The sequence below is a fragment of the Bolinopsis microptera genome, chromosome 2, assembly GCF_026151205.1.
Source record: "Bolinopsis microptera isolate Bmic1 chromosome 2, MBARI_Bmic_1.0, whole genome shotgun sequence".
Taxonomy (NCBI): Eukaryota; Metazoa; Ctenophora; class Tentaculata; order Lobata; family Bolinopsidae; genus Bolinopsis; species Bolinopsis microptera.
The window spans coordinates 7,900,836-7,927,182 of NC_087073.1; the positions used below are offsets into that span (position 1 = coordinate 7,900,836).

At 36.8% G+C, this 26,347-nt stretch overlaps 3 protein-coding genes across 7 annotated transcripts in view; 2 read left to right on the top strand and 1 right to left on the bottom strand.

Moving 5' to 3' along the window:
• The window catches only part of LOC134811113 (uncharacterized), a 114,085-nt gene that overhangs the window by 13,591 nt on the left and 74,147 nt on the right, over window positions 1-26,347 (top strand). The gene's annotated exons all lie outside the window — the stretch shown is intronic.
• On the bottom strand, window positions 698-3,238 carry LOC134811306 (uncharacterized). The gene is made up of 5 exons (XM_063818081.1): window positions 3,109-3,238; window positions 2,643-2,792; window positions 2,358-2,433; window positions 1,523-1,662; window positions 698-1,419 (listed from the first exon to the last, which is right to left on the bottom strand). The coding sequence occupies exons 1-5, from the start codon at window positions 3,181-3,183 to the stop codon at window positions 1,387-1,389; spliced, it is 474 nt and encodes a 157-aa protein (XP_063674151.1). The 5' UTR covers window positions 3,184-3,238; the 3' UTR covers window positions 698-1,386.
• LOC134811117 (uncharacterized) lies at window positions 14,232-25,914 on the top strand. 2 transcript variants are annotated; one of them, XM_063817856.1, is made up of 12 exons: window positions 14,232-14,398; window positions 16,794-16,932; window positions 18,653-18,766; window positions 19,236-19,313; window positions 20,469-20,531; window positions 20,711-20,846; window positions 21,111-21,378; window positions 21,735-21,892; window positions 22,227-22,350; window positions 23,112-23,246; window positions 24,542-24,726; window positions 25,685-25,914. In XM_063817856.1, the coding sequence occupies exons 1-12, from the start codon at window positions 14,295-14,297 to the stop codon at window positions 25,756-25,758; spliced, it is 1,578 nt and encodes a 525-aa protein (XP_063673926.1). In that variant the 5' UTR covers window positions 14,232-14,294; the 3' UTR covers window positions 25,759-25,914. The 2 variants fall into 2 exon arrangements, with proteins under 2 accessions (XP_063673926.1, XP_063673925.1); XM_063817855.1 differs by lacking the exon at window positions 14,232-14,398 and adding an exon at window positions 16,263-16,450.

A 26,347-nucleotide genomic window follows, 5' to 3' on the forward strand; every position in this document is an offset into this window, starting at 1 on the left:
AAGGTTGGTGCTTATCCGATAAGTTAAAGTTGTTTCGCCTACTTAAAAAATCTTAATAGCTGAAATCATCAACGTCAGTCATATTCAGACTCTAAAATTAACGTTTAATTCATGTTAATATAATTCCTGAGTAGCTGAATTCTTTTCAGGTGGCGACACTGAAGATTATGATCTCTGGAGAGAAGTCAGTTGCGATCGTCTGGCGTGCTATCACGATCTTTCATGGTAAGTTAGCTCATCAGAAATATAACTGGTAATTTGCATCTTAATCTTATCTCCATTTATTATTTATTTTCAGCCTCAATTCTCATACGCTGCAGTGGCTCATGAAATTGCATGATATCTATTATGTTATCTCTACATTTATCAATCTAACAATCATAGTAATGAGTGTCAATTGTCATCAAAATTTGTGGGGACAATTTCTATAGTTACTAGTGTACAAAGTTTAAATGTATTGTTATGTAGAATGTGTGATAGAAGTAGTACGCGCCGCGTACAAAGCTCGGTTAGACTTGAACCTTCTGTAATGATAGCTCTCCTAGTTGAATCACTAATCAGCCAATTTTAAATTTAGTGTTTAGCCCTACCTCTCAAGTGTCGCAGTTCTGTGGTCATCAAGTGCTCTGAACTCTCGTCCCTCAAATAGATGTTCGGGCGAAAAAAATGCAAATTAAACTCAAAAGAAACGCATTGATGGCTGTTTTTGGAATTAGAATTCACTCAAAAACATTAAGTTTCAACAAAATTGATCCCAAATAAAATTTTAGCAAGATTTAAATGTCAGATCTTGTGCAATTTGTCACCTATCTTTGATAATCTAAAATGTTCTGTGTAAAATATGAGGATTACTATATACTGAATATTTATTTTATGTTTATTTATAAGTAAGAAATGAAAAATACAATTTCTGATACCAGATTAACATCCAGTTCAAAATCTTTGATTAAAAACCTACACGATAGGCTAGTCGCTGTCATCAATACGGCATAATATTAGACTAATCCGGCACAATGTTAAATCAATGTTAAATCAGTGTTTTAATTTCCCTAAATAATTCTCAGTCATCGTTTATGAAAGTCACAAATATAATCACAAAGCTGTAAGCACTATGAATCAATAAATCTAGCTTTAAAGAGATATTATACATAACGTCGAACCTAATTGAGTATAGTAATTTAAAAAACATGATTAAGTGACAAACCCATCTCAAGTTAAAACAAGGATTTCAAGCAAGGATATAAATCAGGTTGACCCGATGGAATAATTGCATCTTGATTATGGAACTCAATAGGAGCCCAATCTCTGAAAGTAAGAAAGCACGATCCTGGCGGAACGTGTAGTTAGATTCTGTTGAACTGGTCCAGGACCAATCTTTATACGTTTTTACTTCTGGCCGCTGTTATCCGGAGCGTCCTCCTAGAATTTAACATTATTTAGTTTTGAATTTTATGGCAGATAAGTCATGGGGATCTAAAATTTATTTAATAATTTAACTGTAGTCACTAACTGTTGTGCTAACCTTGAGATGTTCGGTGACTGCTACAAGGTAATGCCGATCGTTGTGAATGTTCTTGTCGTTTCTGAGTTTGCGATAAACACTGTTCATGCTGTTTGCCAGCCTCATTGACCGCGTTCTTTTTCCAGTTTCTGAGTTTGGTCCTGTAATTATAAGAGTGTTAGCTGCGCATGATAAGAATCAATCGATAATAATTATAACTCGTGCAAGTCCGAAATGGGCCGTATGCTGCTTCTAGGAAGTACATATGACAATGCATATCAGCACACTGTTGGCTTTCTTAGAGACCTGATGAGAACCAAACGGAAATCATGATTGCCTGGTAAGCAAGTTCACACTCATTCCGAATGGCGGTAGACATTACAGCTACACTGCAGCTTACACTGTAGTGGGAATCGCGTCACTGATATCCTCCGAGCATAATTACCAGGATAAATCCTGTACCAATCACAGCTTGGTGACCTGGCCTGCCTGCCTCAGACGGGGTTTGAACCCCGGTCTTCCGCGTGGGAGGCGAGTGAAATACCACTACACCACCCGATCAATCGATCCAAGATGAAAATGAATTATGAAGTTAGATTGTGAAGTATCGTATCTTTTTTAATTGGACTTCTGAACCCTATTTTGATATTAACTTCCTGTTAAAAAACATAACACCATATTATATCTTTTATGACATTTTCCATGAATGACCGACAATGTGTTTTCCCTCCCCTAATTTAAACTAATTATAGCATATATAATTTATATATTGACGTATTTAATAATATAAACCTAAAGTTTTGCTAGATTCTGAATAAATTGGTTAATATGATCTATCAATATCATAAAATCTTACCGTCAGGCTTGTGCCTTGCGATTGCGAGCAATGTGCCGTCCTTTCCTTGGCTATCGGTTTCGTAAGTAATATTTTTCTGAAATGTTAAGTTTTAATATCTCGTCAACAACAAACATATCAAAAAACATACCATGACATGATTAAAGGAAAAAAAAGTCAAAATGTCTCGATCAATAAAAACATTCAAATATTGGTGCGATGCTTTGCCCGTCTGTTACAGATCATTTAAATAATATTGTGTAAGGAAAATTGTGGTAATTCTAATCGTTCTCCTCCTTTTCGTACCTTTTTAGGTGCTTCATTTGCACTGGATGGATTGAGTACATTTTCTCTACTATGTCTCTTTCCCCTTCCAGCCGGAGTCTTGTGCCTATGAGTATGATGTTCCTTCTCCTCTGCTCCATCTGTCTTCACTTTCTTCTCCTCATCTTCTCCCTGAGCAGTGTGTTACATTATCTTAATGTTATTGACGTCCGGATGAGCGAGTTTTTAGGATACATATTACGTAGAAAACCTCGTAATACTAATTATCCTAAACTATGCTATAAACTTAAAATGAACAATAATTAGTCATCACTCATCAAAGTTAGTGAAAAATCATTTTGAATAGTTCATAATATACAAAATTTAAAAACTTAGCAAAAACCATATAATAATAGACCAATCCGAAGTCAAATCTCAAGGATTAAATTCGACAAAAAGCTAAAACTAAGCTGGAGTTTTAACAAACTAGAAATAACGAGATACTCACATCTGAATCAGGGATCCCGAAGGAAGTCTTGATTTTTTTCAGGGTACCAAACACTGAGTCTGCGAAATTGTCCATATTTTACTGCTTTTAACCGGCGCGGGTCACATCAGCTCCATCTATTTGCTAGGAGAGGTGATTAGTAGAATATAACATAATGAATGTTGTTATCTAATCATACTTAATTGTCGAATGTAAATTCTGTTTATCAATCGAGTTTAGGTTGTCATGCTATTGTGATTAATGTTCGTCCCAATTTCTATAAATAACGAGTTTGTATATAAATAACGAGTAAAGAAAGTCTTAGAAAGCTCAACAAAGATTGCAAAATTATCACAATTGCCACAATTATATACGACCTTTGAAGTAACAAGATCTGTAGAACGCGTACTATATACTGACTTAATCTTAGCCTAAATTTTCTTCCAGCTGGCTGCTATTTAATACTTTAATAGTTAAGTTTCAAACAAAACTGTTTTGGTGACAGTATGATATATCAATATTATACAGATCGGTTATTACTTCCACAAGCCATTGCCCTGAAAGCAAAAGTATGTAGGCCGAACAAAATACACTCATTGAACTGCTGTTCGTGAACATATTGAAATACCACTATTGAGTAGTCTATAAACTATAAGTATAATATCAACCTCCGAGTACTTCAATAAGTATTCCACCAATGTTACTGCAGACCGCGTTTACTGCAGAACGTTCGCTGGGGAGTTGCTGGAGCCGCAGTTCACTAGAATTGATATTAAGGATATAGAATACCAGGTCCTAGAATATGGAGATGTGATGCTTTCTTATAATGACGGTAATCGGTAATTATTGATCTGGCCTTGAGTATCAGCAATTTGCGAGGTCTCCTATGGATATCGGTTATCTTGGCATTGGCTTGGATATAATGATATGGGCCATTACTTCTTTACTCCACTGGAGAGAGGAAGATACTATATAGACTTTCATTTGACATTGTTCGAAATTAAAAGATCGACACACAATATTACACAAATACTGATAACAGCGTACTATTGTAGAATGTAGATTGTAGATTACGCCTTGTCTACACTGAGAATTTGGTCGTCCCTTATATAATGGTACTTTTTGGATCAGCAGTTATCATTTCTTTCTCTTAATCTAAAATAAGCTAATCTACAATGCATTATATGAAGGCTTTATTGTTTCCTCATTTAGAAAACTGTCTTGAATAATAAACTTTAAGATATAAAGGTTTTCATGTGCAAACACGATAAGACAACAAGTCTGAGGATGGTCTACTTGTCCGGCTAAATAACAACAACTGGAGCTTCATTACCATAAATTATGTTTTATTTACCTAGTCCTCCAGTTAAATGTTTTGATGGTTGCCGACACCACATAATATATACAGGGGCTGTTTCATTGAACAAAGGAAACATTCTTTATGAGTAGTTGGTGGAGACTGACACTCTATTATAATATACATGTTACAAAGTTACATATTATATTATAGTAGGTTTATTAGGTACTATCCCATTCAACCGTAACATCTTATCATGCATGCAACATAACACGCCAACAGCCTAATAAAGGATAATATGTTACAAAATATTTAAAGTGATGAAGCTCCAATTGATAGTCGAAAGTAGCTTACATGATCGTGGAATCCTTTGTTTTAATGATATTTACGTGAGCTCTTTAACCTTCACAAATCTACTTATTTTACTTTGAAGTTTGAGACAATGTAGTCACCGAGCACATCAGTACTGGAAAAGTTATCGTGCTTTCATCAAATTTATTTTAGGATATGAATCATTAGGCCACCAAGAATCAAAAACGTGTTGAATACGTTTTTAATTCATTGGCATTTGGAAACGTATCACTATCATTAGTATGCAATAATTCAAAGATAGCATGATATTTATTTAATTTCATTTTCGTGAAGTTTATTTGTTTCTATGATAGCATGTCGATTGTCGGAACAAATATTGTAATGCAAGTAGAAGAATGTACCATCTACGTGAAGTTCACAATGTCACATTCCAAAACACCACAAGGAAACTTTGAATTGAACAACTGCATTTATTAATAAATCAATTAAAAGTGCGTCAAACAAAAGATCGTCACATCCATGGACAAACGTCAATCAATGAAGCTAATTGAGGGGTAATACTCAAAATGTGTCACAAGATATCCATAGGAAGTATGAACTGAACACCTGCGCTGTTAACAGATCAATTAAAATGGTAGACAATAGAAGATCGTCATATTCAAGGAGCAACGTCAATCAATCGAGCTAATTGATGGATAGTGCTCAAAATGCGTCACAAGTAATATATATATATATACTATAACATGCAGATATCAACAATTCCGCAACGAAATGATCAGTTTTGACTTTCTGTTCAAATTGTCAAAGTGCCTTGTTCGTGCTTTGTCCGTGATTCGTGCTTTGTCCGTGATTATATATTGTGTAATGTGTGCTATGACCTACTGGTAGCCGGTAGATAACGTAGGGATTTCGTCAGATAAATATAATTGGTTTGGTCGTGTGACAAAGGAAGTGTTCTGACTGGGTGTGGTCTTACCAACCTTTGTAATCTTTAATGATTTGTACAATGGGTGTTACTATAATATTCATTACTTTTAATTGTTTATACTAAAGGTTTCATCACATAAAAAAATGATACTTATGTGATCTAATTGACAAATTGTTCTGAAGAAGTAAATTTATCAGGTGATCCATGCATGATAATTCAACCTGAAATGTTGAGGAGAGAGAGAGAGAGGTTTAGTTGTACAATTTTTGATGGTTGATTGAAAAAGCAGGAGAGTCTTCCTGCAGCCAAAGTTTGTCTCGACTCTCGACCGAATCCTGAATTATTACCAGAAACGTTCTGGTGATGTGTGGATAAATTCTTCAAAACTCGTAACAATCTTGCAAGTTCTCGTCTATTACTGACGATTAACCTATAGAATGTGTAATAAATTGGTTTTATGAACTACCTTAATTCCCAAAAATTTGGGCGACAAAAAATTTGAGCGGGCCTCTCGCCCAAATTTTTTGCAGACCAAATTAATTGCATAAATCTTTTCCGTCTGCTAAATTTTTTGCTTACTAAACTTTTGGCATTTGGCCTGTGGCCCTGAAATCTATAGAAAGATGGCTTTTTCTTCATATCCAAGTGAAATAATATTTGAAATTTTAGTTTTCTAATTCTGCTTAAAATTGAAAGCAAAATGACTGGAATAATAAGGAATAATAATGAACTAAGGCAAATATCTAACTGAAATTTTAGTGGAAAATCGTTCATTTTTCGAAGAATTTGTGCCCAAATTTTCGGTCGCCCAAATGAGTTCAAATTTTCTGCCCAAATTTTTCGGGCTCAAATAAATTGTGCTCAATATAATGGCACACAAATTTTTGGGAACTTAGGTATGTCATAAAACCAGACAGATCTTTCATTTAGGAAGCAGCGAAGAAAAAGGTCGGCAAACTAATAATACAATATTTACTGAATAGCAGAGGGAATAAATTACAATATGTTAATAACGATCAGTTAAAATTTTCCTGTCACAACTCATGTACTAATAATGCTGCTAATATATGTTGAATATAGCTGACGTTCCGATTTACCAGAACTTCTGGAAACGCCTCAACGACAACAGTCTAACCAAATTGAGCTAAAAATGTCGTTCAATACATCTTGCTTTACAATTCACAAAGATGATACAAGATCAGTATAATAGATGCATTAATTTGAATCAAATGAAGTCTTTTGTGTTTCCGCTCTATCATAAAGAGTCGTGGGATCTGCAAGACTAAGAGGACTCGTGACAGGAGAAAATAAAGTAATTGGTTGATTTTATTGGTGTGGTTCGACAGTAAACATTCATAAGAATCTTCGTATTCAGTAACTTCAGGACGTGTGCAATATAGTGTGCGACCATAGAATGTCGCGAAGAAATACCAGGTATGTCATTTGAATGTTTGTGATTGAGCCGTTGTAGCCGCTATACTCTGTACAACAAATGATTTTTGGTCCGATCTGAACATAGGATTCAGACCGATAATAAATATCCGGTCTAAGATACTGTCATTAGGAACCAGTATATCCTGTCGCTGACATTTGTCCCCAGTTACTTCCAGCCCAACTACTTTGTGTCCCATTAGTGACCTAATGCTTGCACTCAAGATTTTGTTGGATCCTGCGGTCGTGTTTGAGTCGTGATTCGAGTTATGGTTGGGGTCAAGGTTGGAGATGTAATAGGGCGGGTTATTTTTGAATTTTAGGTCATCTTTAAGAATTGGGTTCATGATTAAGAATTGGGTTAAGGTCAATTATAAATGGGCGAAAAAATGTGGGGCTAAAGGTCTGGGTCCGATCTGGTAGTGGTCGACTTGTGGTTCTGTCATGGGTAGTCTGGGAAAGAGGTGGGGTTAAATGTCTACCTCCGGAACCTAAAGTACTGCAGAGCCTGAAATACCGGAGCCTGAAGTAATAAAACACTACGTAAATGGGAGTTTATATTTTGTATCGGCTTAGTATAATATATTGTATACGCGTAAGGCGTGACTGGGGACCATGATTAATTAAGCATAAAGAATTTGTAATCAAGCATTGGTATATCCTTATTAGGTAATGATATTTAGGAATTGGAAATAGCGTGATTGAGATTGAGTGGTAAGATTCTTGAGATAGCCGATCTAAGTCAGAGGCAGAGTTATGTCAAGCATATCAGACTAAAGTACCTACTCAACAAATTCCAACGTTATCCGTAACATGATTCAAGTTATTTAAGTCATTCGTTCTGATATCAATAAATTCGTACGACATCGTAAAGCAAGTTGGTTTTTCCGTGGAATGCGAAAGCGCACCTATTTCAAGATCACTATCTGATTTGGGGTGGAACCATCTTTTCCCGTGACGGTAGAGACAATGGTAATCACTCCTATAAGCATGAAGGATGTCTAGCGACAAGCCACGGCTCCGGCAGAGTTGTGGGTCTTTATCTGATACATCAATTTCGGGCCCGCTGTTAGACAAATACGTGTTAGAATTGGACTATTTTACAGACTGGGAATTACGGTACAATAAGTGAGGGGCCTCTTTTTATCATGCTCCAGGAAAAAATTCGTCGCATAAGTGGGTCACGTGACTTGATTTAGTAAAGGAGTGGTAACTGGTGCTGTAAAAATCTGAGCTCATAAAACTCCGAATTAAATCATCTCCCCTTCTATTCCCCTTCGAGTAGAAGGCTTCGATCCCACTTCACACATTTTGGATAAATCTTAGGGGTTTGAGTTCAACGCTCACGCACGACATTTTTGATAGATCATGTTATTTTTGTTTGTCTTGTGTCTTTTGACGACCCTTGAAGCTGCTCGAATCCTCCTTGAAGACGCCCCAGATGCGCGGGATATTTGGAGCGCGTTCCGACGGTTCGAACTGTAAGTTAATACCAGGTCTCTCTGCTTTAAAATAAGCAGCACAGCTGAGCAGATGGCAGTGAAAATACCAACCATTATATGTGGTGGTTCAGTATGTGGATTGTGGAGTGTGGAGAGCTAAATAAGAGAATTTACGGAAGCCAGCTTGTCGCGTACCTGCCTGTTAAAGAATGGTGGCGGCTTGCGGCTCTGTGTTTAAATAATTACTGAGTTAGCTTTCGTGGCTATAAATAAACACTTCAAATATTTTATCAATAAGAATGAACGACATTTTTTCTTTTAATGAATGATCACACCATGCCCCAATGACTTCTAAGTATGGAATAGCCTTATAGTCGACACCCGCAATAGATTATTCTCACAGTTTGGTTATTACTTTATTAGGTTTTTGATGGGTATACCGGAGAAAATCCTACGATGAACTACGTAAAATCACTAACCTACTCTCTTCATGCTGGATTGTTAATAAACGTAATTTTCTTGGAAACCTTTGTACGTTGTTTTCACAGCACGATTCTTTCTTTTGAAAAACGTAATACCAAGTCCGTTCACAAGTGACTCAAAATGACATTCACGTGAATATTTGGGGAAAGCAGGCCGATCATTACTGGAGATCTAGAAGATCAGAGTTCGGTTACTAAGTTATCATTACAGGAAATAAACTGATTGAATTTATTAACTGACGTTCTTCAGGTCTCGGGTTAGAATGGTTGATGTTTACTTCGAAATATTTCTTCTTGAGCCGTCGGGCCTTGTAAAGTTCTGACTGCATTGTGGCGCGATTGAATATGCACTATATCTATGATCAAAGGTCGGCCAAAAGCCTATGTCTAAGGAAACCTTAACTGAATTATATCCCTTAATCAATGAACCGTTCACATTTAACGTCAGTAAAATTTTCCCATTTCTTAACCCGACCCTCCTCCCCTCTGTGAGCAAGTTTAAAATGGCTTTTGTGTTTAATTATGCTCCGCTGGTTTCTGACTAATTTGCTTAACGACCATTTTTGAAATTTCGGATCATTTTATCCAAATTTCTTTTTCAGGTCAAGAACTATCCCTGAAAACCATCCGAAACCAATATAACCTATCGCCGGCCCCCAGAAACTTCCTTTTAGGACCCCCTAAGAAGGTGAAATTGATCAAAAATGTGACACAAATGTTTAAAAACATCCGATTATTTAGTGGTATTTAAGCAATTTGGTCAGAAATCAGCAGTGCTCAGTTGCGAAGATCTTATTGTCCTAAAAATGAGCTAAGGACGTATAGTATGATGTATTTGATAAAATGTGAATGTAAACAAATTCGTTAAAAAATGCTCCATAGTTTAAGCTCATTGTCATTCTAACGTTCGTTAAACTGATTGCGCGTCATATCATATCTCTAATTTCGTAATGAGATAATCATTGATAGCAATTACGTAAATAATTTCCGCTCGTCGCAATTCAAAGGTCATAGCCGCTTGCGATAGCGATTGCAGGCTTGACACTGCGGATTTGACTTAAACTTATTTTCTGCGGAAAAATATGCTTAAGAAGATTTCCCAAACATTTGTTTTCGAAAACAAAGAGCTTTTACAAGATACACCATATCTGCTGCATGCATTTAGGGATGACCGAAATCAAGAATATTCAGAAAAAATTTACTTATCATCAGTAATCTACATACTTTTATAGTAAATCTTGCATCTGATTATGCATAAGAACAGTTACATGTAGTAAGATAGTACTCATGAATCGTTCGTATTAAGTTTTTGATAAATGCATATATCGTGTTGACAGAAGAATATCTTAATTAATAACGTTACATTACTGGCACTCCCTTTGATTACTTCGCTTTGCTTCAATGTTTTAGTTGGTCATTGTTCATTTTCCCTGTGTTCATATAAAACCAAACCCCATAATTCATGTAGTGAGGGTGATATCTGGTGTTGTATTGCCGCTGCCACCGCCGCCGCCGCTGCCGCCGCGTAGCAACGCAGCTTGTTATATGACGTGTTAATTAGGTCGGTATAGAAGAGAGAGAGCTCTGGTTTTCATTTATTCGTTGTGCATATTTTCCAGGTTTATTGAATAAATAACGGTTTGTTGATGATGCTCGCTTGCAACAAAAAAGCACGCAAATAAATGATAATCGATGGTAGCATCGATATAAAAATAGCTCCATAATGTGATCATGCACCATTAGTTGATGACTGGCTCATGATTTTAGTATGATGAATAATCGCAACACGGAAAACTATTAAGCGGAGGAATTTCAGTCGGCAGCTGCTAGGAGAGAACTAGAAGGAGTAAGATTTGTTTATCTGCACAGAACAGCAGTATGGAATCTGTTTTACCAGCAAAATATAGAAATAGGTAATGGCGGGGAAGCGTCGTAGGATTTTTTGACACGTGACAGCGATTTTAGGATTTGATCGGTCGATGGTGCAATTTTATTAATGATTGCTATCGCGTGTCACAAAAATGTGCTTAACCGCCGCCAAATTAACATTCTTATTCAAAAGGGAAGACTTGAAATTTGTCAATATAAATATTCCTGAAGTCTTTAAATTTCAATGAATATAACTACGAGTTGAAACCGTGCCAGTAAAAATAACGGCTTATGATATTTAACTGCGACCTGAGTCAAATATACTTGGCGATTATTATTCAGTTCCACAGATCATGACAGACCTAAAATAACTGACTCAATCAGTCCCAGAAATAAGCAAAATTAACATATTTATCTAATCAAGTATCAACGACTGATAACAGCGGTTACCCACACAAATTCATACACGATCAAAAACAAAATATCAAAGTATTGAATCTTCTGCTGCTGCTGCTAATATTACCGAACATTTACTGCCATTTTATTATACTTTCCCTAATAATGATACTTGTTTGGCTCGTTAGCGCTCTAGTGATCAATTGTCTCATTTCATTAACTAGTTTCCGATGGACGTTCCTTTCTCCGATGTTTTTGAATGCCGCAAGAGGAAACACCTACTCCTACTCAAACGATTAAAATTTGATAGTGTAAGTCACAATTTAAGTGGATTCGAAAAATTTCCGCGAACGTTGTAGAATGTTCTCGGCAATCTTTCGAATTACATATTAATTATGATAGTGTGCATTTAACTGTAAAAATGTTTGATGCGTGAATATTGCCGTAGGTATAGCACAACCAGTACACATACCTAATTCTAGGGTCTTTAGTTTCCCCGCTGCAGTAGCTGGCTGATAATTGTAAAAATTTTAGGAACAGTTTTGAAACTTTTTGTGTTAATCTACTCATATTTTTCATCGTTGCTATTTAGATACCAAAAAATATAAGCGTTATGACTCATTAGTCATTATCTTATTCAACTTTGAGATAGTTAGTGAGGTTAAAATATATAATATTGCAAGGTCACAAAGATTGTTTTCGAGACTCGCATGAGGAACAGACTGCTGGGGAGGTGGTGGGGGGGGGGGGGGGGTTGCACAGTCCTCGTGTTTATCACTTACAGGTGTGCTGATAGTTGGCACAGCCTACAGAGTCCAGATCCTTATTCCTTATTATGGAAACTGCAGTTAAATTATAAAGTTATGGCGACTACAGTTATGACCAGCCATGTGTTCATACTGTTTAATATTGAGTATAGGTAGGTACCTAATCAAAAATCGGTATAAATATGGTATTTACGATTACTTATATACTTCAGAAATTATGGTACAAGTTAAAATTTGGAGCTGGAAAGGAATTTTTAGGAGGTTTGTTGACATGATTCTGATTTAGTAATGACAAACGTCTCATTACCACATGCCAAAGTTTTAATTTAAACCACCCTCATGAGGTTCAGGACTGACAAAGATTATGAAGGAGCCATTCAAAGCCATTATCTATTAGAACAATTCATTTAAACATCGAATGTTTAATGTTGAACTTGATGTTGCCGCCTTCTCTCCAAACTTGATCCAGATCGCTCTCCTAATATTTATAATGTGTACTACTTTATCTGAAGCCGGCCCTTAGATACACAGACCATACCTCATTCTGCACGTTCATGCCCTGAGCTTGCGATAGTAGGGAGATATTATATATGGTATTAGGCTTGTTATTAAGATAGATAAATATTAGAACCACCAAATTTGTATAGTTACATATTTATAAGCGCCATACTTTTCTACGAAAATGTTATATTTGATTCAGCCATTTTATTCAATTCATTTCTTTTTGTTTCTCCACTTCCTGCCCAACTCATAAAGTTTAGATGATCTTGATGTGCTGATCTTTAGTTTTTTTTACTGTCGCTGTTGACAAGTAAATTAGTGAACAGACGTCGTTTTTACGCCACTATTTTATGTTTTACGTCAGAAAGTTTTGCATTTCATCACCCTCCCCTGCCCCTCATTTTAATGATGCCTTTAGTTCTCATCACCAGATTCTACTTGTTGATTTTAGACGGTATTTTATGATATTCGCCCCTGATCTCAACATAGCGGAGTGAATGCTTTTCAATCCATTCAATGCAGATTAACTCAACAGAAGGATTTCTTATGGAATGTTGATGATAAAATAGAAATCCCCTACGTTAATATCACTCAGAAATCAATTTGACGCAATTGTCAGAATGTACAATCTTTATCAGTGATCATATAATACTCTAAGGTAATATCTAAATGTGAAACGACTGGTATGCGACAGTCAGATTTGGGTTAGACCTGATTTCTAGTGATCTCAAGGAAATTATTCGAAAGAATGAAAACTTACAACTTTTCCATTTTTTTTCTAAATATGGGCACTGGAGCGACTCATATTTGGATTTAGCAGACTGCAATTCAGCATACAATGCTAGGCCGTCACTTGCTAGATTTTGTCTGAGCTTTTGTAGATTTAGATTTACCCTTGAGTCGGCCGGACTATGCATTAGTTCATTATTAGAATTCCTCACATTAACTTACATAATATATTTAATAATATCTATCAAAGTGGGTGATTAAACAACTTCAAAGGATTCTACCACTTGCTGTTCCTAGATCGCTAAAATGGTTATGTTTGTGCTAAGTGATGATGTCAGTAGATCTGTCTCTAAGCCTCTAGCTCCTAACTGCATCCTGCTTTGACACCCAATCTGCAGTCTGAGCTAGTTTCCTCCCCCAATATCATTGCCTTCTCACCGTTTAACCACACGAAAAAGGGGCGTTTCAATTGGAACTGTTGGTTGACATTTTGCCGAAATTATACTACAGTTCAGAACATTAGTATAATTCATCGTCAATGATCAAAAATGAATTATTGACTCAAAAGCCATATTTAAGCAGCGTTAAGTTTTATCTGTATGACCTAACGCTCTAATGGTGACAAAGCCATGGAGGTGCCGATATTGTTCGCATTGCTCTATATTATTGTTCAAATTATCGTAACACGTTGGAGTAGGAGTTTAATGTCAATATCACTTATCACGTTTGAGCAGCAGATAGCAGCCACACACCCCCTCACTCCTAAGCACACCTTTCTAAGCGGCAGTTTGATCTATAGTACTCCCAGCTATATATATAACACCCTGCTATACTAGAGGCATATTCAATGATGCTCCCCTTCTTTTTATCAGTCTCTTGTTCGTATAATTATAATTACAATTGCAATTGGTTCAGTCTGTGAGCTTGGTAGTTAAGCGAAACAAGCTCATTTAAGTTGTGGCCGTTAGCACGTGACCCTTGTCGGGACGTCACCTGGCTTATTCTTTTGTTGATGAACAGTCTAAAGCACTCTAAGCACTTCACGAAAGGACGATGTTGGTTTTGTTAGTTACGCTGCTACTCGTCAGCGCGGAGTCCGCGAGACAATTGAAAGGCTCGTTCAGGGATGTCAGAAAGGTTTTCAGACAATTTGAAGAGTAAGTAAAAGCTGATGTTGAAACTTTAGGTATATTTGAGTGTTTTGTGTCGCTTCAAAATCTTAAGAGTGCCTTTTCATGTCTCATGAAATTCTCATTTTTAGCTGCGCTGTACACAATGATAAATTAGCTAGCCACCACGCACATGATCATTCCCATTTACAAATAACATGAAGATTAACCACACACCACTTTCTACTGACCGAATAAAATTGGATTTTGTCCACAAAATAAAAACCTTGGAATTCTGACAAGTGCGACAACAGAATAATCAATGATGATCGTAAAATTGAATTCTTACCCCATAATATTGTCTATTTACCGCGACAGACCACACTTTTGAATACTAATTACTGGAGGATACTGACAACTGTGACTGTTTATAAACGGATGCTAATCCCAACACTGTAAATTAACTAATCGTCAAAGTTGCAGGATTTAACAAAACGATAAGAGGGATTAAAGTTTGGTTCCAATCATAATTTAATTTATACAAATAAAACACGAACTTTAGGTTTCCTGCGATAAATCGGTCATCAGTGTTAAAAATTCATTTTTAACGTCGATGACCTATTTATTTCGTGAAAGTTAAAGTTAATCAACTTAAAAATTAACTTTTAACACTGATGATCGATCTAATTCCAGAATCTTAATATAAAGTTCGCTGGACTTCGTGTTTTATTTGTATATCGGTATAGCTCGCTTTCGAGCACTGTACACTGTACAATTCTCTAAACTTAAATTGTAATTTAATACGAATTGAAAATTCTTGAAATTGTTTCCAGGCCAAATGCTTCAAACAGAAAAATCACGACCGGCAAAAAATTAGATCTCCCTTGTGACCCTTTGCGGCTTTGCTGACTACTTGTGACCAATGCATGTTAATATCAGCTAGTTAACTATTTCATTGTTATCCTTTTATTGTTACTATCATTATTATCACAATGGCCTCCACACTGACTACGTACGTTTTTAACGAGCTGTACTTGTCACAGAACAGGGATTGAAGCTTGATTCAGTGCTCTTCTGTGTAAAGTGTAAACATGCGCAATCAGCAAAAGTTGTACCAGGTACCTCCGGTACTTGGTAGCTATTTCTGGATTAGGAGGGAAAATAAGGCTTTTTTTGTTGCTTAATTATATGGTTTTTACTAGTTATTGAGGTCAATGTGACCGAAGTGCCGAATGATCTTACTCCAAAAAGCCTTGTAAATAGTACTAAAGATGAACTTAGGGATTGAACGACTGGTCAGTTTGACCTGCATTGAATGACACAGACCATGAAACTCACTGATCATTGACAAAAGAAAATTAATAAATGACCCAAATCTCTGATCCATAAACCCTGACCATAACTCACTGACTGTTACTGACCGTTACCAACCAGTGACTGATTGCTGACTAACGATATCCAACCTTTGGAGACTCAAAGTCAACACTTTGATGAGGATCATGACACGGAAGAGTGACAACAGCCTGCCCGAGAGACACCTGATAAAAAACACTGACAGCTCAATTACCGCTGAGGTAGTCCTAATTTTCCAGGATATTTACCCAACTCAAAGCAGACCATGTCATGATCTAATTATACCATCCAACAAAGGATGAATCTTGTTAACCGTACTTAACGTTGAACTCCACCAGCCGTAGTAATTGTTGGCCAAATCAAACATAATATGACCCACATAAATTGAATTATAAGTGAACTAGCCAGTACAATGTTTATAACTCTAGTGTCACCATCTGTCAACGCGAACTGGGGGCCTCTCCTGGCTACCAAGAAATTTTCAGCGAGTGAACTGTGTGCCGCGCAGCGTGTTGCGTAATTTCCTTGACTAGACGTTAAACGTTGACATCATGCTGTACAGAGGTTTATATTGCCCTCCCTCCTATTTAAGTTAGAGTAGTATCTCTGCAGTGAGTTAATGCACGCCACTTTTTATTCAGCCATGTTAGTTTTGTTTGTTCTCTGCCAGATTAACAGTCTTGGAGCTGTTCAGTATCTCAAGGATAGTTATTGGGATGTACGAAATGCCTTTAAACAGTTTGAATCGTGAGTCGCATATTGACATTTGTAGCACCAAATAATCACTAATAAACCATATACACAAAATGCTTGTTTTAAGTTTAGGATTATTAAAATAGAAAATTTATCATTTTATCACGATTTTCTACCACATTTTATCCCACGACCCCTTGATGACTTGAGAGAGATTTGTCCCTAAATACTTGAAATATGCATTTTGATAAGTATAATTTAACCGTTTTATGCTTGCTAAATACGTACATCCAGTATGAGGTAGATTTAAATAACTCGGTGATAAGCTCTCAAATCATGAAACCTTCTCTGGAGGGGTAGAAATATTTTCGGAATTTTAATGCGAAACCTTTTTCAGAGAATTTGGTCGATCGTACGAGGGCAGAGAGGCCAGAGAGAGATTAAAGAATTTCAGAAAAAACTACCTCGAAGTAATGGAACATAATAAACTAAGAGACCCTGATTATTATTTAGAAATAAATACATTCAGCGATTTGGTGAGTTTTTTGTGTTCTTATATATCGTTCATTTCTCTTACTTTTCACAAATTCAGTGCAATTTTCTGCTGCGTGAAGTGTTTTATGATTGAAGATTTATTTGAACAATTTATATCGATTAATTTAAATCATGTAAAGAACTTTGAAACCCGATCTATTCATCTTAATTTTGGTCAGATTGACATGGTCGAAAATTACCATATTAAAAATAGCTTTTTTGGCCATTCTAATTCTTGTCAGTAAATTAATGATCGCTGCAATAAGCCATATTTATATGGTGTCCACTAGCTTCATATATGATTGAATTGCTTCAGTGCTCATATCGCATTTGTTAAAACATTTGACGAAATTTGTGATACAATATTGTGGCAGTGAAACTGCAGAACTGAATCGCTCTAAGATTCATGGTACATGTTGGTCCGTACCGGCACGTGCCATCTTATTGTACTCCTGTGATAGTGACAAGTTAGGGCTTATCACACATTATTAAGAGCAATTTCACGTCAGGCTTTTCTCAATAGGGTGGACATGTCCTAAAGACTGGGTTTGAGTAAAAATTGGTTTGAGTACAAATTAAATTATAATCAACCGGATCCTTCGTTTATGTTTGAATTGACTAATTGGCTTATCGTGGAATATAACTTAAATTCTAGGTTTCTCCTTATTATTATTTTATCTTTGCACCATTTTATTATCAAACCAGCAGAATATCTTGCAAAATTCTTGCAAAGTCTTTTTCTGTCAACACCATAATTAAGAACGTAAATGGGCACAAATCGCTTAGGATTCAAAGAATGAGGCAATCTCTTTCGTCAAAACATCAACAAATGCAACACTTCATCAGCCTAAATCATACAACCTGATGCACTTCAATAATTCATAGAACATAATTTAATAAGTAATCGGCCAGGCTATTTGCATAGGTTAACCTGTAAAACTGGACCTCTTGACGTCACACTCAGAACATTATCCAATATGCATGTGTTGAATATAATTATAGAAGCTATTGTAAGGACTTCCAGAATTAGAAGGAAGCGCTCTACATACTTTTACAATTTATAGTACTTCAGTAGGCAGGCAGCAGACTCTTTACTAAAGCCGGAGTAACCCCTTCACACAAGCAAACCCCGCGGTAATACCCAGTACTTGTTGTGAGAAACTATCGGTAATATTCATTTATAGATCTCAACCCTGGTCCTTTTTCTGGCAGTTGGTATCCTAAGATTGGTCTCATAACATGTTCCCACCCTACATATTCCCCTGCCAAGGTGGTAATGTATTTTGCATATTAGTAGTACGGGACAAGTTGTCTGGTGGTTGTCTCTGAAGTTCTGTTAAAGAAGGTTAAATAAATGATTATCGTCAGTAGCCTGCCAGCCTTACAGGAAAACCGTCCACCTTAATGTCGTCATTAAGCCGAGAACCACAGGAAAAATAAATTACCGTAAATGATTAGATGAGTATAGCCATGAAAATGTTGACATCATTTACCGAGAAATGAGGATGATGTAAGTACATGACAATTCATGTCCACTTTACAGGTACCAGTCATGTTCCTCCGGTGACCACTTGACTAGTCACTACGTAGCTCACCGTAATTAGGATAGCCACTAATCTTTAATCAGTACGTGTATCTGAGTATCTCGTATCTCGGGTAACAGGAAGCCAGATACCTAGATACGGATGACGTGATGCTTACTAACGCCAAACATCTTCTCAGAACGAGGACGAGAAAAATAGTTACCTCGGTTTGGCAAACTTCACAGAGATAGTATCGGAGCTGACAGAAGAAGATCATGCAGTTATCAAGAAGAGATCAACAGAACCCTTAGAGGTTTGGCATTGTAAATTTATGATAACATCCCTAACTTGTGATTACATCTGCATGCAGTCTAGGTTCTCTGTAAGGTCGTTGTTTTAATAATAGTATCGCAAAGAAATTCCTACTATTACCGTAATGATACTAAAATAATTGGGATGACAATTAACTATAAGGTTTCTCTCTGAGCATACCTGGATACCTTGTTAAATGCCGTTCAGCTCTTCTTATTTATACTATTACTATTACTTACTGGTGCTAATCTGCTTAAGATGACTGATGATTAGAAATTAACACGGATGACGGACTACATACTCATACTGTACCTTTCTGACGGCTATTTAACTCAACACTGCTGTCCGTACACCTGTCCCACAATTGACCGGAATTATACACTTATAATTCCAGAATTATACACTTATAACTCATATAATTACTATATTATATATTGTATAACTCCTATAATTACGAAATATATTTACAGGTAGATCACAGAGCAGATGGTCTTGTAACGCCAGTAAAGAATCAGCTAAATTGTGGCTCGTGTTGGGCATTTTCTGGGGTAAGTGCAAATTACTTTTTATTTTACTTATCACAATTGTTAAATAGAATTGGATTGGAGAAATTAAATAGTGCGAATTGTTCGATTCTATGATGTTTGTCGACTGTACGTGATTTTAGTAAACAGTGAGATTATTTTGGTGGTCTGGCGCAATGCCAGACATCGTGTAGTCTTGTACACTAGATGAATCCCTAATGAAACAAGTCTTTAGTTGCAGTATATGCTAAATTATCCAAGCGTGAGCGTCAATTGAGTATTAGATTTGGACCATGGTAAATGGATCAAAATGCCATTAAATTTGAGTGACCTTCCAAAAGGATGGGCAAATTTCCCAGAAAATGAAAAAATTCAAAGTAGGTGAAATTTATTAAATAATCATGTGACTTACATCTTCATTTCAAGTCAAAACAACACAGTGACACGAGTAAAAACTGATCTCCAGCAAACATGTAACAATCTTAGGGTAAACTGACTCACTGCAAGTTCAATTTGTATGTCAATCGTTTATAATTGGGATGGTTAATAAGTAAATAGGGCGACAGTGCAGCAACTCTTGAGCAAGCTTAATGACATAAAATGGCACATGTGTAGGTATTTTATCTCTTTTCAAAGGCGGTGCCTTGCGTTTGGAAATACGGGCGACATACCAGCAAGACACGACTAGTCATTGTAAATATGAAGTACTGTCTTGTCCTCCTCCTGTTAGATTAAGACGGCAGTCTTGATGTAATTCAGATCTTTGGCGGGTGAAAATTTCTTTTATTAAGAAACAATACGCCCAAAGATCAGGAGTTGAAAACTCAAAGGAAAAAAGCTTTTGGATGACCATAAAGCTTTGATAAAAATCTTTTGTTAGGGAACAATTGTATATATTTTGAGAATGTTGGCGACTAAATAAAAAGAAACACTGCAACTTCCAAACGGCTGAAGTCTGAAAGTATTGCAACACACGTGCACGTATAAGTTATATAAATAATATTGTCAACGTAATACAACTAAAGATGTGCTGTTTATGTAATTTAATACACGACTACTCAAATAAAAAGTAGCTGCACTAAACGCTCAAAAAACTCACTTGACCCACAAATTCGTGGATCATCTTCAAAATAACAATGCAATTATATTTGTTTACATATTAACATGCCGTTTTCTCAGATTGGAGCAATAGAGGGTGCGTATAAACAAACAACTGGATACCTTAAATCCTTCTCAGAGCAGGTAAATCTCATCTTTCAGTGACCTAAAAACTAAAAAAGATAGAAATGTTCAGTTTAACAAACTGATTCTAAAGGGAAATGTTTGTACATAACAACAAGCTGGTCGACGTATTGGATTCTAGAATGATCTTACTTGCAATAACCGAATTGTACCATTAAAACAATGCTCCCTCCCCCCAGGAACTAGTTGATTGTTACTACAAGGATACGAGCACAAGAAACGCCTGTAGTGGCGGTACCCAACGTAATGGTTTTATCTACGCCAAGTACAAGAAACGACTGGCCACGTACAACGACTACAGATACACTGGCGTCGGTGAGTACATTTCCTGGTTAATATTACCAAACACGCTGCTCACTTGCTCAGTGAAATTGTTAAAGGATACTTTTGAGTTTTGGCTTAAAAGGTGTTCTGCAATATATTTTGTAGTATTATCATATTGTCCCTTTTGTCAGCGTGCCAATTTTGTCACTATGCCAAATTTTTCTTTTCCATAATATTGATCGTTGATATAAGCGGGATATAACTGCGATATTTCATATCTACGATGTATCATACTTATCTTCCCTGTACCTTCAGATGGGACTTGTGATAAGGAGAACCTCCCCGAGAACGCTATTAAAAACGCCAGAGTTACCGGGTACAAATGGATACTGACCAACAGTGACAGTGAAGTGCAGACAGCTGCCTCTAGCCGGATTCTCTCCGTGGCAGTGCACGCTTCTTCCATGTTCGCTTATCGGAGCGGTATCTTTACAGGGTGCCCTGACAGTACCAAGAGTGCTGTGGTGAATCACGCTATGATTATCACTGGATATACTCCTAAGGCATGGATTCTCAAGAATAGGTGAGTGAAGACTTTTGGCAAGTTTTTGTTGTTACTTACCATGAACTTGTTGTTTCCTCAACTAGGGTACTGTATGATCAGAAGGTGCATGGAGCAGTAATTAAAACTTTCTAGACCTCTTTCTCTTTGTTGGGTTGTACTTGGCCGATGTAGTGTTGTGACACTTGTCGTTTCCTCAACTATTCGTCTTTACAGTAAATGCCTGAGAATTTATCACTACAATTGTTCATGCCGCAGTGTGGTGGTGTCAACTTGTCTTTGTCACCAGAGCATAGTGCAAGAAAAACTTCTATGTAACAAATTCGCTTAGAAATGTGAATCTCCCTGAATCGCAGCCTAATCAAGTGAACTTTCAGTTGGGGAGTTAGCTGGGGAGAGAACGGTTACATAAGAATAGGACGAGACTATTCACTGAGTGACTGTAGAGTGACTAAATGGGTCGTGTACCCTATAATGAAGTACCAAGACATGGGCCAGGACGACAAGGACGATATCCACGCAGAACAAGATGACGGTAAGTTTAACTACTTCGTCCATTTGATCGAGTTTTTACTTAAATGCAAGCCGGATGGTTCGAGATTGCACAATCATTGGTCTTGGGTGTCGGCTCTTTAAGTTTACTGCAGTATAGAAAATATCCACATGTAATACGTTATACGTATAGTAAACATGTAGATATAGCATATTAGTTTATTAAAACTTTTCATCATATTAACGACTGAAGCGATTTTAGACAAGTCCCTTAAAGCAACGAGCATTGAAGTAAATGCTTAAAGTTAAACGTGCTGGTTTTAATCTCAAACCAGTATTAATTTCTCCAGCAAGACTGAAAATTTCTTTCATTTCAGAGGACGTTGCAGTAACGGGAATTGCTGAACAGCGGACAACTTTCGACTCTTTAGGAGCAGCCTCTAATGCTATTGATGGGGTATTAAACGGAAACTACAGTAGTGGAACATGTAGCAAATCTCAGTAAGTGTTGTATAATAATAAACACAATTTCTTGAACATTTTGGCTTTGGGCCTACATCGTATGATTTTCTTTTAACGTTAAAATTTAAACAGCAAGAGCAACCGAGCTACGGCCAACTCAACTTTAAAAATCAAAGCAATCCTGAGTTGGATTATGCATAGACTTTAAGGATCAAAATTAAGCCAAAAATCGTTTCAAATTGAAGATGCCAGACTACACAATATGGTATGACGTACGGAAATAGACTAGTAACTATATACAGTTAAACTATGAGAATAAAGGGCCCAGTACACAGGCTTGTACGGTCCCTTATAAAGCCAACAGAGGTGTAAATAAAGTTCATATTCCTCATCACAAACAATAAACTTAATAAAATTTACTAATGCTCAGCCTCTAACAAAAGTTTCACGGCAACTGTGCGTTGCTAACCATGTGTTCGAACAAAGGGAATTTGAAAATGGTTTTAAATCTCACATGCGGTCAGAAAATATAATGATAAATTAACTCTATTGATCCTTTTGATCACTGATAAATATAGGGAGGCGAGCCAAATTGATCCTATAGAATTGTGAAAATTCAGGTGCCATGTGGTCATCAAACTATTCTTCAACATTCTACACCACATGCTCTCTTTTCATGATCCGAGCTTACACCTGTTACACGTGCTAACTGTTTAATGACGTTACTAGTACACATCATACAATTAAAAACAATGGAACATATCATAATTACTCTATAATAACCGGACTTCCTATTACAGAGAAGACTACATCAACTGGTGGACGGTCAAGTTTAACGTAACCCACACCGTGCAAACAGTTAAAATACACCTGCAACGGGACGACGATGCGAGTCTGGGAGATATTGACGGCGCGACGCTCCACGTGGGCAACAGGTAAACTATTACGACTTATCTCGACCAAGCACGTGGGCATATTTAGAGAAATCTAGAATTTTCCAGAAGAATGATGTTGCACTTGCAGCCACCGTGTAATAGATTGCGCAACGTAGTAATAATAACCACGTTGCTAGGTGATCTGTACTTGAATTTACAGATAGAAAACCATGAAATGGCTTGATTTTCAATTAGAATTTACTGGCATCTGTAAACATATAAGGGATATCAATAAGGATACAATTGGTACTGGAACTTCATCCTTCGCCTCAAATATAATACGACAATGAAGTTGAGGATCCAGTGGTGCCTTTGTAGTCTATTCTATTCGCTGCCAATAAAGCTCATTGTTCCAAGACAAAGGGAAAATGTACTCCCTGAAAAGGCGCATCCCGTGACTCGCAATTAAACCTAAACAGTTGAGCCTGGTCGAGTAAAAATCTGAAATATTCTTAATCGCATTCCGTGGGATTAATGAAAAGAACCCTCGCAGTTCAAACCTGGTCTCATTTCTCAGAAAACAGCCGCGTACGCTGCAAAAATCACAACAATATTCTAATAGAGGCATGATCTGGAGACTCGAGCATTGCACAAAATTGGCCAGTGTACAGAAACAGCTTTACTCTCACCGGCAATGAGTTGTACTATATGTATGGCAAAGATAAATTATAAGATTACACTACGCAAAACAAAATACAAATGCTTGAGTAAGTGATTAGGTGATGACCAGGGGGCGCTCCGTATAATAACGTTATAACGACCAGGCTGGCGTTCATTACTGGGTACTGTATGATCAGAAGGTGCAAGGAGCAGTAATTAAAACTTTCTAGATCTCTTTCTCTTTGTTGGGTTGTACTTGGCCGGTGTAGTGTTGTGTACACTGTACAGAACGTCATGTAACAGGGTTGTTTGCGCTGTATAGTAATCTAGTCTCGTTTAAACCTATTCAGCCTTCTACCGAACTTATCCATCGTTTTCAAAAGGAGTTATATTTTTTGTTCGTTGCATTTGTGTGTTGAATTATGGGGTGAACAAACTCGGTACACTCGAAATATTAAATTCATGGCCTCGCTAATCTAGCTTCACTTCGATCAAAGATGTCACCCAATCTTAAATTGTCCAATCTCAGATTGCTTCGAGTTTCATCGAATCTTCCGGACATTATAACATTAATATCTCTACTATTATAAATGACTATCTATCTGAGTATCTTATCACATTGCCCTGTATCACATTTTGTTGCAGACTACTAAATAAAAACTTCTTCACAATCAGCTAATTACAACCCACATCAGGGGTGACTACCTGGATCCAGTATGTGGCAACGGAATAGACTCCTCCATGCACGTGGACCACGTGATAACACTGGACTGTAAGAACCTAGTGGGACGTTATCTCACGGTGGATTGGTACTTTGCAAATCATCCTGATAGAGAGAGGCGCTCGTTGACGCTCTGCGAAGTGGAAATCTTCGCTCACGGTAATTATCTTTGTGACGACATTATTAGTCAAGCTTTATGATGTAATCAGGGGAACAGCTGTTTGGGGTGGCCAGTGTGGTGAAATTGTGCATTGTGTGGCTGTCAGGGGAATAGTTGATAGTAAATGTTATCATGGGGTTTCAAAAGGTGGGTGCGCCGTGAAATTGATTATTTTCCGGTTTCAAGGTTTAATATACTGGTAGTAATTCCAAAATTCCCACGTTTTACCAAGCTTTAGGACCATTTGAGGGACGGCAAAATTTAAAATTTAGTTCCGAAACATGAAATCTTAGGCGCCAAAAGGTCCAGAATAGGCCGGCTCAAGGTATTACAGCACTTGTCAACATGTGGAAACGGAATAGAATGTTTTTAATAGTGTGGAGTAGGGGAGGAAAAAGGCGGCATGCAGACTCGGACCCTTGGAGCGGTTCAAAGTTACACCACTCACAAGTTAGCGGCCGTGACGTCAAACCCCCATGTTTATACGGCATAATAATAAGTAGTTGGAATGTGGGTAGTATAACAATACTGAGAAGTATTTGGTAACTGTAGGCTCCTCTCTTTGGGGATTATGTTGAGATCAGGTGATGAGTCTCCTTCTTTTGATAACTAGGAGGAAACCTTGTGTTAATTGGGTTGGTATGGAACCGTCAGTCTTAGAATGAATGCGGAGTGAATAGGTCCGGAATGTTAATGAGGAGAAAGCAGCACCGTAAAGTTATAAAGAATTAGACGGTTGTTTGTTGTTGAATTCTGTAGAAAAGTCAACGGCATGTGACGGTAAAGGCGGTAGAGCTTGCAACAGGTTGGTTGCGCTTTTGTTAGAGTAATTAAGTGAAGGGCAGTGCTGGATGACTAGGAGGCAGGGAATACAGAATTTATTTACTTCAGAGGTTTGGGAACTTGTAGGTATAACAGTATAACGTTTCATTATCATTAAAACAATAATATTTTCAGATAACGATAGTGGGTGTCCCGGAGGTAATGTCAGATGTACAGATGGACTATGTAAGCCTCCGAGCTTCTGTTAGATTAGTTAGTTTGATTGATCAAAAAACTGTATTTAATTAATTTTAATTTAGTCTGTTTATTTGACTAGGATAGTTTTAGATGTATAATTAGTTCAGAATTTTGAGTTTATTGTAGGATTTCATGAAAAAGTAGGTGCTGCGCACTTTTTCAGACAGTTTTCAGTTTTATTTGATTACACTGAATTGAAAAATAGTTTGTAAAAGACTCAATAACTTATTTCCTTTGTATTTACACTATAATACAATTCAAAATTATAAAAATAGGGAAAATAATTTAACTCATAAAATCTGATCACAATGTTTACAAGAATTACAAAGTTCATTCCTCAATTATTTGAAATTTCAGATCAGTTATTAAGGATTCCTTGGAACTCAATCCTCAGTAAATACTTGACTATTTCGATAAGTAGTCTAATAAATCCTATAAATCATTACATACAAATTCTTAAATTTTGTAAGGCTTTGGATCAAGAAACTGACAATAAGAAAACACTGTTAGACTTATGGATGTCCAGATTAAATTTACTTTTTCCTTTATTTACATTATTGCATCTTTAGAAAATTCAAGTAAAACTGATACATTTTTGTG